The following is a 15,363-nucleotide window of genomic DNA, read 5'->3' as shown; positions in this document are numbered from 1 at the left end:
CTGTGAACTTATTTAGTGTGGAGTTAAATACTGAAAATTGACAGTTTTGTAATGGTTACATGGTTGTCTGGTAGTTTCCTGCAGTTTGTGCCCTGCTGAACTTGTGGGAGGATTGCAATATATATTTTGATGACTGAGATAATGTACTGCAGGGTAACATTTTTTTGGTGCTATACTACACAGACACAAAATCTTTAATTGTTTTAAAAACTAGGGAGCCCAAACAAATACATAGAGTTAACTTTTATGTAGGGTTTGTTACCGAAGGATGTTTGGGAGTGTCACATTAAGAAGCCAACTAAAGAATTTCTCATGCACATGCTCCTTAACAGATTTATGCACTGTTATGTCCATGATTATCAGGTAGGCAACATTGAAAAACAAGGAAAGCCCTAAACACTATGAAACAACTACTTTTACATTTCCTACTAGGTAGATTTGGTTTAAACTTCATTTTCACATGGTATTTTTTCTCCTAGAATTACAAAAATCAGTAAGTTCACAGGCTTAGGAATAAAATAGACTCCTTATGACAGCAATAGATTTTTAAAAAATATTTTTCAAATCTGTAATGAGATTTTTGTCTTCTGAAAAAGTATTCACAGTAGCGTTGGTTCAGTTTGCTACAAAAGTTAGAGACCTGTAGTTAGGTTTTTGTTTGATTTGTTGAAAGCAGCAAATCAAAACACCACAAAACATCTCAAATTTGGTTTTGTAGGGATACCAGAAGAATGGTAACTTTATCATGTTGGACACAAGCTAATTACAAGAGATTTGAGTGTATTTTGGGTTGGGATGGCAGCAGGTTGTTTGCAGATCAAAAAGTCAACATTCAGAATTTTATTTAAAAAGTCAAAGGCAAAACTTGGCTTCTTTGGGTCTCTAAGCCAAATAATATGTACTTAAGTATTTGAAAAAAAGTTTTTAAAGGAAAAAGAGCACTAAACTAAGGTGTTGACCATATTTTTTTAAATGAGCAAGGCCCTTAATTTTGACCTATTAATATGCACAACTATGATCTCCTATCATATTATCTAGATACTATTTTAGAGGAACTTTAATAAATAAAGGAGAAGGAATATTGAAAAATAAGAAGCAATATTGTTTGCTTGACATTGTTGAGCTCCTTCAGAACATTTACATGTAATTATCACTATACTATTGTTGTCACTTAAATCCCCCTGTTATCTTCTTAATTGAAATTCCAGTGTCATATTTGACATAAAAGTATTTATAATGTTAAAATTTCATTGTTATGACTTCAAGAAAACTTTTGCATATGGAATTAACAATACTTCTGAAAGTAACGGCAAAAAAAATTGGCTTACCTGTAAAAAGTAAACTTGTGCATCTTTGTCTTCTGAGTGATTTATTTTAAGGTAATGTAGAAAATGCATATTTCATTTTTTAAAAATTGCTTTTAAGTTTTTCTTTTGTATAAAGTGTTATTTCAGCGTAACTGGAGACATATTTTAAAACAAATTATTTGAACTGAAAATCTAGGAGCATACTAACATTGTCATTAACTGATCCTCTAAAATTCTAAGTGATCTTTTACTGATTCTGTTTGCTTTTTATTTAAAGCGAGAGAGAGATGCATGGTAATGACTTCTAGGAAATACTTGATGTCAAGTTGTAATTGCTATGTAATTATCTTAAAAAGCTTGTTTCAATAGGCAGTATTTTTGCAGTCAGTTTACTTAGTTACTTTTAGATTTATTCCTACAATTACATTTGAATTACTTTGAAGGAATCAATCTGTCATTGGTGCTTGAATCTATTCCCTTGGTAGAGGTAACTTGGAAGCCTCCTGCCTTGGAGAAGTGCTTTACTGTGCTTGATCCGTGTCTCTCTCTCTCTGCTCAAGCTCTTGCTCTAGCACTATATTAAACAAAAGGATGTTTTTCTGCCTTGTATTTGAGACAGTTAAAAGCTAATCCTTACACATGGTGTATGTTAAACTGTTTTCATTGGTTAATACAAAGACTTGCTCTTCTTCCTGTGCTGTCTCTGCAGTTTATAGGATGCAGTCATGTTATGCTTCTTTTAATTTTAAATGACCGTTTGCTTTGCTTTTCCTTCTTTTTGTGCTACAAACATAGTGGATTTATGGTCTGTGGGGTGCATTATGGGCGAAATGGTTTGCCACAAAATCCTCTTTCCAGGAAGGGACTGTATCCTTGTGCTGCTGCAGCAGGTTGAATTAGTTAGGAAGTGATTAACCTTCTTATTGATGTTGTGTCATGAAGATGCATATTGTACAAGTTTTTGTTTTTTTTTATTAAATGAATATGGATTTTTCTTGTGATACACTTAAAAAAAAAATCATTTATATTCAGGCTGCACCTAGCAGTAGGACATAGTCTCTGCTGGTCCTGTAGTTAGCATACATTCACCTTCACTCATTTTCATTGCACATGCTTTTTATAGTCACTTCATGTGTATGTGTGTGTCTGGATATTTTTATTTATTTTATTTTAATAACTATCTTTTATGTTAATATCATTGCATTTTGTTTTCAGTTGACATTTGGTCAGTTGGGTGCATCATGGGAGAAATGATCAAAGGTGGTGTTTTATTTCCTGGTACAGATCGTATCCTTACCCTTGGCCTGGGATGTAGTTGTAAAAGGTCAAAAGATACTGCAGTGATACAATTCCAGATTAAGGTGGTTCTAATTTTTAAAATACTGGTTTTAGACTACCTTTTCAAATATCAGTTTGCAAGTTCATTGCATACCACTTGGGCAAACAGACTTATTTTCTTCTTTTTCCTTTTTTCCCCCTCTTCTTTTCTTTTTCCAGTGTAATATAGTCCCTCTCCATTACTTTTGAATGTTGTCACACTTAAGGCAGACTTCCTTTTGTTTAGATGGTGTTTTCTTGGTTCATATGCATTGGGTTTTACTTTGGAATTCATTTTTATGTAGTAATTTACTAATCTTGTTTAGTGCCTGAGCGTGTTAGTAGTTACTATTCTTTGCATTTTATAGAGAATGTTTACCAAAATTCCTAACCATCTTCATTAGTTACACTCTGGAGATGTATTTTCTGTATGCAGAAATGATCCTGCAAGGAGCTTTCAGAAATACCTGGTATTTCTGTCTTTCTATTCCATTAATGGTTTGGTGGTGTTTATATGGGTTGTCCTGTGAACAGTATTTTAGACAAAGAGTCTGCTCCAAACAAACAGAACTAAAACCTCTAGATCTTTGCTAAAATTAGTGAAAATTATTGGACTTTGATGTGCTATTTGTTTTACTATTACTTACAGAAGATTTTTTTTTTTAGATGTCATCAGAAATGTTTCCTGCTTTTGGTACAGGTTACTGTTTAAAAATGGATGTATTACGATTTAGGGGTTAAAATGGGGTGGAGATTTTTGAGCCATGGTAAGGCATCCAGAGCATCCTTACTTTCACACAGCTCTGTCATTGCATGAGCTGCACCATGCTTTGCTTTATGCATCTGGTTTGCTGGCATGGCTTTTCAATTTAGACTTGGTGCCATACAACGTAAATACTTCCTTTTGTCAAGGCCTGTACTAAAGCTCAGCAGAGCTTGAGAATCATTATACAGAGATCTGATGTTGAGTTTTAAGCCTGTAAGAGAGGTTCTGCTTCAACCCACTGTTGATTTGGGTAGCCTGGTATTCGGTCTTCAATGGCAGCCAAAGAGAAAATGTTGGGGAGAATGTGAATTAGTGTATATAAAATTTTATCTGAGCTCTCCCCCAGTATTTAACCATCTGCAACTAGGAATTCTTGAGCCAAATTTTACTTTTTTTTGTTTCAGTAAAATGCATTAAATTCTTCTCCCCTGAAGTGGTCAGTCTCCCCTTTACAGTGTGTAAACTTCTCAGTTAAGATGTTCCTTATGCGTCCTTGAAACTCTTTAACTTCATTCAAGTCCCTGACAATATTGTCACTGACCTGTGTGGGCCAAGCCTTTGTCCTTGCTGTGCCCACTGGTGCTGAGTGTTGCACGTCCTTGGACTGGGCTGAGGTGCCAAGATGAGAACGAAGGACAAAGCACCTACTTGGGGTCATTCTCAGGAGTGCCTCGGTGACGTGTAGTGGCTTGACTGCTGCCAGTGTGTGTTCAGATCAGGGAGCGAGTTCTCCAGGACCCAGACAAGGATTTAAGTTAAATTTGTTGTATTTAAATATTTTGTGAGTCTTCTAATATTCTGTTTCTCAGAATTATATCCTTTTCTAGCCAGTAATAATTTTGAGTGAAATACATGTTGCCTTGACTACGCTATCATAGTCTTGCTTTGTTTCATCATGTAAGAAAGTAGTCCTAAATCATGATGATGAACTTGATACTTTATTATAATTTCCTCTGTTTTTTTCTGTTTGTTATTTCATGTAGTTTTAACATAACTTTGTAGCTGAAAAGTACAAAGTATTTTTCTTAGCTGTATAACCTTAGATATTGATCAATGGAATAAAGTTATAGAGCAGCTAGGAACACCATGTCCCGAATTTATGAAGAAATTACAGCCTACAGTCCGAACTTATGTGGAGAACAGACCTAAATATGCTGGATATAGTTTTGAAAAACTCTTTCCAGATGTCCTTTTCCCAGCTGACTCCGAACACAATAAACTTAAAGGTAAAGTCTGTCTTCTGTGTGTTGTATGTTTTAAAAGTTTTTAAACTGTGATATATTCAACAGAAATGTAGCTTAGTTTTGTTCACTATAGAATCATCCTGCTTGGGTTCTAAATATTTATATCATGAGAGTGGATGAATGTGCTGACATGCGTTTGCCTCCACTTTCATATCTTCATGAGACAGCTCCTATTCTTGGAGCTGTCTTTATAAAGACATGTCAATATCTATATTCCTCTTAATGACAGATGCCAACACAAGTTTAGAGAAAAGTGGGGGGAGGTTGGAATAGAAATCGTTTAGGCAGAGCCGATCTTCATTCTCTAGGGATGAGAATAAGGAATTTATGTTCATAATATATAGATACTTCAGTGATAATATGTAGTTACTTCAGTGACTTACTGGTTCTAAAGGCCACCTACTCAGTGGAGTCCCTCATGGTGTTCTCTGTGACTAAAAGCATGTGACAGAAAGGGGCAGTAGGTGCTTGCCTGTTGCTATTCGAGACAAGGCTGCATTGCCACCTGAGCTGTTTCACAAAAGGATGTCACAACAAGGGACACTGTATGCTGAAAATGGATAATGAAACATGCTTGACCCCTTTCCCACCTGTGTCATTCTCTTCAGGTTTTTTTGCCATCAAATGGACCACTCACCTAAACCTCATATTATGTGAGGGTTGCATAGACATTTAATTAGAACTTGATTACTCTGACCCTTCTCTTTAAAAGTTTGAAACACTGTGTTATGTGTTCTGTATATGGCAGTAATCTAAACAGAAAATTTTATTTTTGCAGCAAGTCAAGCAAGAGATTTGTTATCAAAAATGCTGGTTATAGATGCTTCTAAAAGAATCTCTGTGGATGAAGCCCTGCAGCACCCATACATCAATGTTTGGTATGATCCATCAGAAGCAGAAGCTGTAAGTTCTTGTTTTAGGTCTCTGCTTAGGAATCTGCTGTATGAAGCCATGTTGCTGTGATGCTTGGTACAACTGCTTGACAAAAGATTGTTTCACATTTCATTAGAAGCTTAACTGTGCCATAATTGTTTTTATTGACATTGATAGATGTGCTTATTAGAAAGAACATCAGGAGTGGGCTGAGGTACCTGTCCCTGTGTTCATGTATCTCTGTGTTGGTATATAATTGCCTATCATCTCCTGAATATGTAATCATGCATCTGAAATATTTTCTGTAGGGTTCTAATGTACTGAGCTTCAGTTGTTTCAGTGTGATTTGATTGCCCTTGATGGGGTTCTGAGGTATTTATTCTTGGGGAAGTGAAATGCTTTCATTAGTTGTGGGAATTGATACTATTCTTCAACTAGAAATAAGTGTTTCAGCAAAATCTGAATACAAAATATTGAACTTTCAGTTCCTAAAACTAATGAAAAAAGCGATTAATATAATTTTTTTCCTTGGGAAATTAGTTTCAGAATAATTTCAGCTTATGAGAAAAGTTATTTTTTTAAAAAGAAAAATTTGGTGATGGCCACTAAGAATAGAAAAAGCTACTTGATGTAGACAGATCAGTTATAATTCTGCTGCTCTGTAATGGCTAGATAGAAAATTTAGTAATTAGCAGTAGCTAAAAAGAGCTGCTTGTGCTGGACACTGCTGCACTTAGGAGCTCTTCTACCAGACTGGTTCTCTGTTAATTATTACAGTAATGTAAGCAAATTTGTTAATCAGAAGAACTTTAAAGACTGTGGTAGCATCTAAAAAACAGGCTAAGTCCAAGTATGAGTCGATATATAGTCATGTAAATATTATTTTTAAATCGGGTTCATGTTCTGAATGGTTACTTTCATTTTTAATTTATACTGGTTCTATATCCCTTTTGATTGCTCTATGATGAGTTAGTTTTCTTTTTCAGCCTCCACCAAAGATACCAGATAAGCAGTTAGATGAGAGGGAGCACACGATAGAAGAGTGGAAAGGTAAGAAAGGCGTTTAACCTATAATAAGCCTTTTGGGAGTATGCTGGGCCATGGTGATTATTGTTATTCAAGTTCTTCTGAGCAACCTAATAGTATTTACTTCATCTGCTTGGATGTCAGGGGAACAGACCAGTGCTGCACAGCCTCTCAATTGTTGGGACACAAACTTTTCCTGCAAAGGAGATGAACCTTTGGAGTGAACTAAAGACCTGCTCATCTCAGTCACCTTTTGCAGTCTACAGGACAACATTTGTAGGGAGGGTAACTCTTCTGGACAAGCTGCTACAGTTGAAAAAGATACAGGAGCTTGAGCTATGTTATGCTGACTTAGAAGGACAAGTCTTCAAGTGTTCCTAGCTCTTCCTTTGAAGACTGCTGATAGAGTTTCCCTTAACAAAGAAGTCATTGATAAAAACTGAGTGGGCCTTAGGACTCAGCTTGGCCTCAGGTCTCCAAGCAGCCTGAATAAAAGAGCCCAAGTGCGATGCCAGTGTGTTCTCAAAGAGTCCCAGGCCACTGTAGCTCCAACAGAAAAGAATGTACTTTTTTATATCACTTGCCAATTGTTGTGTAGCCTATAATCTGTGATTCAAAACTAATTCTGAACAGTAATAGTTCTATGAAATGTAGAGTGGACGTGATGTATTATTGATCTAGTCTTAGGGTTGCAAATTAATTTTTTTTCCTTCCCTTCTCTGCATTTTCAGAGTTGATATACAAGGAAGTCATGGACCTGGAGGAGAGAACCAAGAACGGGGTTATACGTGGCCAACCAGCCCCTTTAGGTTGGTTACAATAAAAGCACAGTACAAGGCTCCACTGAGTTTTAGGTCAGGAGAGAGTAAAGCTGATCAAGACATACAAATGTAACCTAACTCAAAAATAGGGCACTTTAACTGAGACATTGTATTTTTGAGTGGAATATTCAGGGCTGGCATCATTTTGTTGATCTGTTCAATCCCTATATCATTGTCCCTGTGTAATTGATATTTCATTTATTTCAGTTCCTGACACACCATCTGTTGTAAGCCCCACATTAAAGAGTTGTGTGTTTTATTTATTTTGACAGTGGATTGAGACACATCTCTTCAAACTTTCAAAGAAAAACAGGGAAAAGTAACAGCCATTAGGAGGAGACAGACTAATGCAAGTACTGAACTGTGCAACTGTATCTGCAACTGATTTGCTGTTTTGTTTCTCATAGCACAGGTGCAGCAGTGATCAATGGCTCTCAACACCCATCTTCATCGTCATCTATCAATGATGTGTCTTCAATGTCAACAGATCCAACATTGGCCTCTGATACAGACAGCAGTCTAGAAACCTCAGCTGGACCTCTGGGTTGCTGTAGATGACTACTTGGTCTTTTGGGGGGTGGGAGGGGGGTCCTTTTAGTCATTAATAGGGCACTTTTAAAAATTGGTGGTATTTTTGAGTGTTTTTTCAAAAATAATCATGGAGTTCATCATAAAGTGCTGTAATTTCAAACTGTAAGTTGTGTTATAAGCAGCCACTTTTGCTGTAATTAACTGTAAAATATTAAACCTGGTAATTTTTATTGTGGTTTTAAAATCTGCATATTTGCTTTACTATTATGCTGCTGATCTTTTTTTACTGAATTTGTAAGATTTGTTTTATCAAAGCACATATTAATGTTGTTCATTACCATATGATGAATTATTTAAGATTTTATAGGTTTTCAATTTTTTAATTAGAATTTATTCCAGATGTTTTGTTCATGATATCCTTCAAAGTTTTATGCTTGGTCATGCATCTGTGTCCAGGTGGAGGGGGAGAGAATTCAGTGCAGCCAGCTGTAGTTTCAGGCATACTACTGTGGTGCTGGGTAGTGAACAAAATCCTCTTTTATTCTGGCCACTTGCCTCTAGTACTTCAGCAAAAGCAACAATTAGTGAGGGGTTTTTTTTAGAGAAACAGAAAAAAACCTTTGCAAAGTAACAATATCTGAATGGGTTTATGAACTTAAGAAAGCAAAGCATATCTTCAAAGCTGCAGAAATATCCAGCCTAGCAGAGTAATGTGATATTTTCTGCAGAGTTGTGGCATGCCAAATCTTGTGATCACCATAAAACATGAGGATATTTCATGAATAATACATTGCAATGCCAATAAACTGTTTACTTCTAGCTCGTAGCCTGTTTTTGTACACACAAAATGAAGTGTATCCAGAATGTTTAGACTGACAAGAGGGAATATGAATATGCTGTAACTATACTTTCATGTGAGATGTGATTCTTGGGAATTCTGGTTCTTACTGGTTTTGTCTACTAAGGCAAGTGATTTTTGGGTCAAAGAGGGAATGACATGGATGCAGTAGGGGCAAAACTTCAGCTACTCTGTCTCCACCAAAAGTAACTGATTACTAAAAACCATGAAGTGGTAGGAGAACCTCAGGATTTCTGTAGCTAATGCATTAATTGAGCAATATATGCCATCCAAAGGGGGGAGAAGTAGTGCTGTATAAATTAATATTTATCTCTTTTATTTCACCATGAGATCAGTGTAGCAGAAATCTTAGCAGTGGTTCATTTTAAGTCATAAATATTCAGTAGTTTTCATCAACGAAGCTCCAGGTTTCAATACACTTTTTAAACAAAAGATATATTGAGATATATAGAACAGTTAATAAAAGTCATGTAAGATGGTGCTGCTCCTCACAGAAGTATTTTAACTGTTTACATTTTATATTTACAGAATGATTTATGTATAACTGACTTAAGTTTATGTATGAGTTAAACAATCATTCAGAATTTATTTCTTTGGAAAATGCAGATTTTTAGTGACGCTAGGCTGTATAATTGATTGCCTTGTGTAGATGCATATTTTGTGTAGTGAATTAGAATGTGAAGAGGAACTCAAATTAGTAAAGCTCACAAAAATGGGCATAAAAGATACAGAAGTCTTGCCAGGCGCTGAGCATAAGCAAATAATGTAACTGCCTGCAGAGGTCATCTAGGAGTGACTAGTGGTCTTCAGTGTGGTTCCTTCTGCTTGTTGGGTTAAATAAGCATATTTTTGAAGTTTTAACTGAAAGAGGAAAATTTGTCTTTGCAGTAAGTTTTAGAAAAACAAAAGTGATAGTAACGTCCAACATGTCTTTTTAAAAAACATGCAGGGTTGCAAGGAGTGGTAATGTCTGAAAGATAACTAAATTGATAAACTACACAGTTGTTTTCCTGGCCTGGCTAGACTGCTGGTAAGTGCTGTGTGCGTGTAATTTTGCTTTCCTCGCTTATATCTGATATTGCAATATTGCCTTCCTAAGCCACATTTGTTAAGGCAATTATTTTTGCAGGATCCTGCCAAATTGTATATTACCTCAGAACAGGCAGGACAAGTTTGGATTCATCTAGCACTGGAATGTAGAAAATGTTGAACAGAGACCAATGGAACAGTCTTTTTTGTAATTTTTTATCAAAGTTTAAGCTGTGAATCAAGCCAAAATTTTTGTTCAAACAAAAATACTCCTTTGTTATATAGGGTCAAGTGATGGTGTGGTCAGCACAGTGTAATGAAGTCAAGACAAAAGTAACTTCTGATGGCTCTCAGTGTTGTTAAAAATAAATTGGCAAATACAGTTTGTATTTAAATTTATTTTAGACCTCACTGGATTGCAGTGATGATTTAAATATTTTGAAACTTTAAAATATTTTTGCTATCACTTTCCAGTGTCCAAAATATATAGTAACTAAACTGAGCTCATATATGCTAAGGAGAATTGAGCTTTTCTTCTTTCAAGGCAAGGTCAGTGAATGTGTGGGACTGCCCAGTGCAGCCTGTTGCAGTGTGTGAGCAAGCTGTGCTTAAAGGTATTGCTTCAGTAGGGTCAGAGCTTTGTCTGTGGAAACCAAGAGTTCACTTTTGGCACCATCTTCACAGGAGTGTTGCTTTTTCTTTTTTTCAGTTGCTTTTATTTTAGGCAAATTAAGTGATGACAAATTTCAAAGACAAAATCATATCCAGTAATCAAATTATCACAACAGCATCCTGTTCTTAACTTCCCTTTTTATTTGTTGAAATATAAGCTTTTTTCAGATAGGTGTACACTGCCACAGATAGCAAGCAAATGGGTAACTGGAATTCAGCTGTTTTTGTCTATTGTTAGATTATATGCTGTACAATACACTGTACAATTTTAAAGTATTGTTAAGTTTTATTTTAGACTTTGATTTGGAATCTTCTCAAGACAACAGGCTTCACTCAAGTGCATGCAACTTTCTAAGGCCATTCCAATCCACTGGGAGTTGATATGGATTGAATTACCATGAGCTGTCTATCTTACTTCAGGTGAGGTTCAAAGCTGGGCAGTAATAGTGAGATTGAATTCTGCCTTCTCTGGGCCAAGCTGTGATATGCAGCAAGGGTAAAGCAGCACTCTCCTTCTGTAGAAGTAGGTTGTTCAAGAACTTGAAATAGAGATGGGGTGGGGGGGAATTAGTACGCTTAGAGTGTACTGGGGTGCTGTGCTGGGAAGTCTTTTGTTGGCGCAAGACAGTGCGGCAGAGCGGATGTGTAGCTGTGTGTGAGCAGCTGTGCTCCTCAAGCACAGCTGCCTGGTGGAACACGCTCAGCCTGGGTCAGTGCTCGGCTGAGCACACGTGGCACTGTGCCCTGGCCAAGCTTGGGCTTTTAGCTTTGAAGAACTTTTACTATGTGAGATGCAGCAGCATCTTTCTGGGCAGGAATTCCAGGTGAACATAGCATCAGTGGTGTGGTGGGAGTGCCCTGTGTCCCCAGCACAAGCTGTGCCAGTAGGGCCCTGCTGCCCAGGGCTGGTGGGGCCAGCACTGAGCACCTGGGCTGCACTGAGCACCTGGGCTGCAGCTCTGTAGGGAGGGATGGATGGATGGAGCATTCAGCAGTGCAGTGCATGAAGGAAAATGTCAACAACCTCCTACAGGAGGATGATCCTACCCAGCCAATAGTCGGAAGAGTATGACAGTAAATGTTGCTTGATAAAGATAATGGGCAAAAGGGGGGAAGAAGGTTCAGCTTATACTAGGTCTTACTTTTTCATGTTGTGAAAGGGAGTGAATTACAGTTTCTAGATCTGTTTTTATTTGCTTTTGGCAGCAGCTTGTCCATACTGTTACATTTTATTTTCCTGTCAGTGGTTTGGAGCAGTTGAAGGAGAGCCTGTCTGTATTTTTCAGCAGAATTAGAAAGAGGTTTTTATTGAAGCAGTGTGATAAGACTGTACTGCCTACCCAAATTTTCAATTAATTTAATTTATTCTTAGTTAAGGGCACTGGATAATAATACTTTAAGTGGTCTCTCTCACTCCCTTCCCTTTGTATGTCCGTGTTACAGATATGTGTGAAAAATCAGGTCACGTTGTGTTTCTATTTCTGCAGTTCAAAATTTAAGCTAGGTTTTCTTGAACTACCTCACACAAACTTTCTACGTTTCTTAAGCAAAGCTAACCCTTGCTATTGGAACTACACTGAATGTGAATAGAAAATACACCTCCTTTAGAAAAACAAACCTATTGGCCGATGTTGAGACAATATCAGTACGTTTCTTATCTATTTCACGTAAGATGTTCATGTGTAATATATAATATAGCCTGTGTACAGTAATGTACATCTAGATTATTGTGTTAGCTGTAAATTGGTGATTTATTATTGTAGTCTGGTTTTGTAGGGTAAAAATAGCTTACTAGTAATGTCAGCTCATCCTTTACATTTTACAAAAGGAATAATTCTTGGTAAGCTTTGCATACAGATGAATTACTTTTGTAGGCCCAATATCTAGTCTATTTTTGAGAGTTCTTTAACTTTTATTACTAAAGTTGAGAAAAAAAATCCCACCCCAATTATTGTGATCATTCCTTCTGCCCTTCTTGAAGTATGTTCTTAATTTTATTATGTCCCAAGAAATACGAAGGGGAAGATACACCATTAAAAATACTGGGGAAAACTAATTTTTTTTTCTTCCCCACATTTGATACCTTTTTCTGCTTTTCTTTTGTTCCCTCCAAATAAGCTGTTGGTGGGCATTACTGAGAACATTGTGGGGTTTTTTTAACTCATTCATGCCACAGGTCATTACATGTGCACCACTGGAATGTATACATTGTTATCTAGTACGTCAGTTGGTTATAATGATATTTTAAATAAAAAAGAAAAAAAAAAAAGTTTGACCACCATGCATCTAATGTTTCTTCATTGCCAGGCTGCAATAGATTTCATATGGATTGCGTAATAGGGCTGCACTTGAAATCTTATTAGTGAGAGTCCTTCCTGAGGATTCATCTTTTTCTTAATGGTACTATCCTGTCTTGTGTGTGAGCTCACTTGTGGGCAAAGTGACCTTTTTTTCCATTTCTTCATTCCCATGGACTTTGGATGTGCCACAGGCTGTTAACAGCATTCATGGTCTTTGTGACCAATGGGAATCCATTCTTGCTTCCTTGCTGCCAGCTGCAGACACCTTAATTCCTGGAAATACAGCTGCTGAGAGCCCGTGCTGCTGAAAGAGGTAAGCCTTGGGATGCCTAGAGTAAGGGACAATCTCTCAAAACTGCAGAAGCCTGAAGGATCTGACTTCTGGAGAGCTGATTTGGATGCGTGGACCACCCACTGCACTGGCACTTCTCCCACAGGTAAGTCCCAACATAAGTCACTTCCAGCAGGGTTTCAGTGCTTCCTTAACAACTGCAGCTCCCTTGAGCTGTGCTGGTGGTGCCTTTGTGTCCAGTTTCAAGGGAAAGGGACTGTGACCACAGTGCAGCCAGCTTTGTTTATCTGGGCCACCAATCTGTAGGATGCTCTTGTAGGAATATGGTGGGGGACTCAGAAATGCTCTTGTTTATTTGCATATATCATCATAAAGTGCAGCCAGTTTCCTGTGACAATGTTATTACACAGCAAGGCCAGAGAGAGTCGTTGCTCTGCCCAGGATTTGTCTGGTGGCTCAGGACTGAAACTCCACAATGCTGCTTCAGTGGAGAGAGTGGAAACAAGTTCAGCGAACTCTCGTGAATGTAGATGAGTCATTAACCTATTAATTCATGTTCCTTTTTGTGTTAGAAATGCCACGACCTACCAAAGTTCTCTTCATTATTCTGAAGTGGTGCTGTTTTGGTTTTTTTTAAAGCATATGTCGGGGTTTTATTTCACTGAAAAGTTTTTACTGTGTTTTTTGTTGGTTTGTTGTTTTTTTTGGGGTTTTTTTTTTTTTGGCCTGTATAATACTGTAAGGGATATTTCAGGCTGGGAGGATGGCACAAATGAAGCTGTGGTAAAAATTTATTCCAGAAACCTTCTGTCACATTTAATTAATAATAAACAGACAAACACTTGCTAAGAAAGCTGACATTTAAATCAGGGACTGTTACAAGTGAAAGGTCTGCAAAATAAGTAGTAGTCTCCAGTGCTTGCTGTGGGGAAATGCATTGGTGGGGAAGAGTATGGAAACGGGAAAGGTAGGAAAGGGTATATCAGCTTCCTCACATAACAAGCTGTTCTTCAAAGCTGTGTACAAGTGGGTCTTGTTTCTTGCATAATTGCCCATGTCAGGAATTTAGCATTATGGTCCTGTTGCTGCACTTGAGGTTAACTGTGGTCCATTTTAGTGTGAACTGGTTGTTTGCAGCTTCTTGCCAGCTATATTTACTGCAGTGGCTCATCTTTCAAAGCAGCTGAAATTTATTCCTCATGAACAAGAACCATAGATGTTGCTGGAGCACAACAGCCAGTCTGAAAATGGTTTGTTTCACTCCTCATTTTGAGTGGATAGAGTTTCTTTGTATATTAAAAAAAATTAATTTTATCTTGGATACCACATTATGTAGTGCTATAGATCTCATGATCCTATCCTGGATCTGCAAGTTTGGGATAAATGGGTTTCTTAGCAGTTACCTAAGGTTAAATACCTAAAAACTGAGCCCTGCTGACTGGGAGACTAAACACCAGATACACCAGACAAGCAGTGACCAGGGCTGCTGGTTAACTCTCTTGAGTTTGTGGTGTGAACTAAAGGGAGCAGTTTGCACTGGATACATACAGGAGATAATGCAATATAACTAGTGTAAGGAAGGTGTGGGCTGTCAGGTTGGGTACAGTGAAAGGCTTCCATGTTTTGGGTAGAAATAAAAGAAGACATTAAAATACCTTCTTTGCTACTAGCATTGGGATTGAATGGTGCTTTCTATCAGTCCTGGTGTTCTACTTAGAACCATTAGACCACCCTCCAATATTAAGGTTTATTTTGTGATGGCTGACCTTGTACCTCCAGCTACCTGCCACACTGCTTGCTCTTCCAGCTCAGTCACTGTTACTGCTTCTCTCTCACATTATGCATCTGATGCTGCTGTTTTAAATGGCCTTGTTTTTCCTTAAAGGATAACTTGTGACCATTGGTCATGAATTCAAGGCAGAGATGGGAAAAAGAGATGGGGGTGATGCTCACACCTGCAGGTGGCAGGCAGCTGCTGCTGAACATGCAGGTACCTGCCTCATGCCAGGGCAGCAAGGAATCCAGGGCAGCTGGAGAGCCTGGGAAGTAGGAAAAAGGTTTTGAAATAACTGAATGAACCAATCCACATGACTTACTTGATTGACATTCCTTATCCAGGAAAAATTAGGTTAAAATTCTGCTTTTTGCTCACTTTAAATGGTTTACATTTTTTACATTTCTATAGGAAGGAGAAGTGTTACAGTGCAGTAGAAACAAGTTAACAGCTAGATGTTTTAAATATTGAAATATCTGGATATCTGTGAGATGATGAGGAGAAAGTCAATACTGAAAGATATACTATCTCCTGGTATGAAAAACACCCATT

General features: G+C 37.5%; 1 protein-coding gene across 5 annotated transcripts in view; it reads left to right on the top strand.

Annotated features, from left to right (window-relative positions):
* The window catches only part of MAPK8 (mitogen-activated protein kinase 8), a 43,480-nt gene extending 30,762 nt beyond the window's left edge, over positions 1–12,718 (top strand). For 3 of the 5 annotated variants that reach the window (XM_041461009.1, XM_041461011.1, XM_041461012.1), the window contains exons 7-12: positions 2,523–2,594; positions 4,434–4,616; positions 5,413–5,537; positions 6,494–6,557; positions 7,265–7,342; positions 7,767–12,718. In XM_041461009.1, the coding sequence (XP_041316943.1) occupies positions 2,523–2,594; positions 4,434–4,616; positions 5,413–5,537; positions 6,494–6,557; positions 7,265–7,342; positions 7,767–7,912 (668 nt within the window). In that variant the 3' untranslated portion in view covers positions 7,913–12,718. Of the gene's footprint in view, positions 1–2,102; positions 2,175–2,522; positions 2,595–4,433; positions 4,617–5,412; positions 5,538–6,493; positions 6,558–7,264; positions 7,343–7,761 lie in introns of all 5 variants that reach the window. The other 2 variants (XM_041461013.1, XM_041461010.1) reach the window with 2 other exon arrangements.
* Positions 12,719–15,363: the final 2,645 nt, after the last annotated feature.

The sequence above is a fragment of the Pyrgilauda ruficollis genome, unplaced genomic scaffold (assembly GCF_017590135.1).
Source record: "Pyrgilauda ruficollis isolate IOZ18807 unplaced genomic scaffold, ASM1759013v1 scaffold15, whole genome shotgun sequence".
NCBI classification, from domain to species: Eukaryota; Metazoa; Chordata; class Aves; order Passeriformes; family Passeridae; genus Pyrgilauda; species Pyrgilauda ruficollis.
This window is presented reverse-complemented; position numbering and strand designations above follow the sequence as displayed.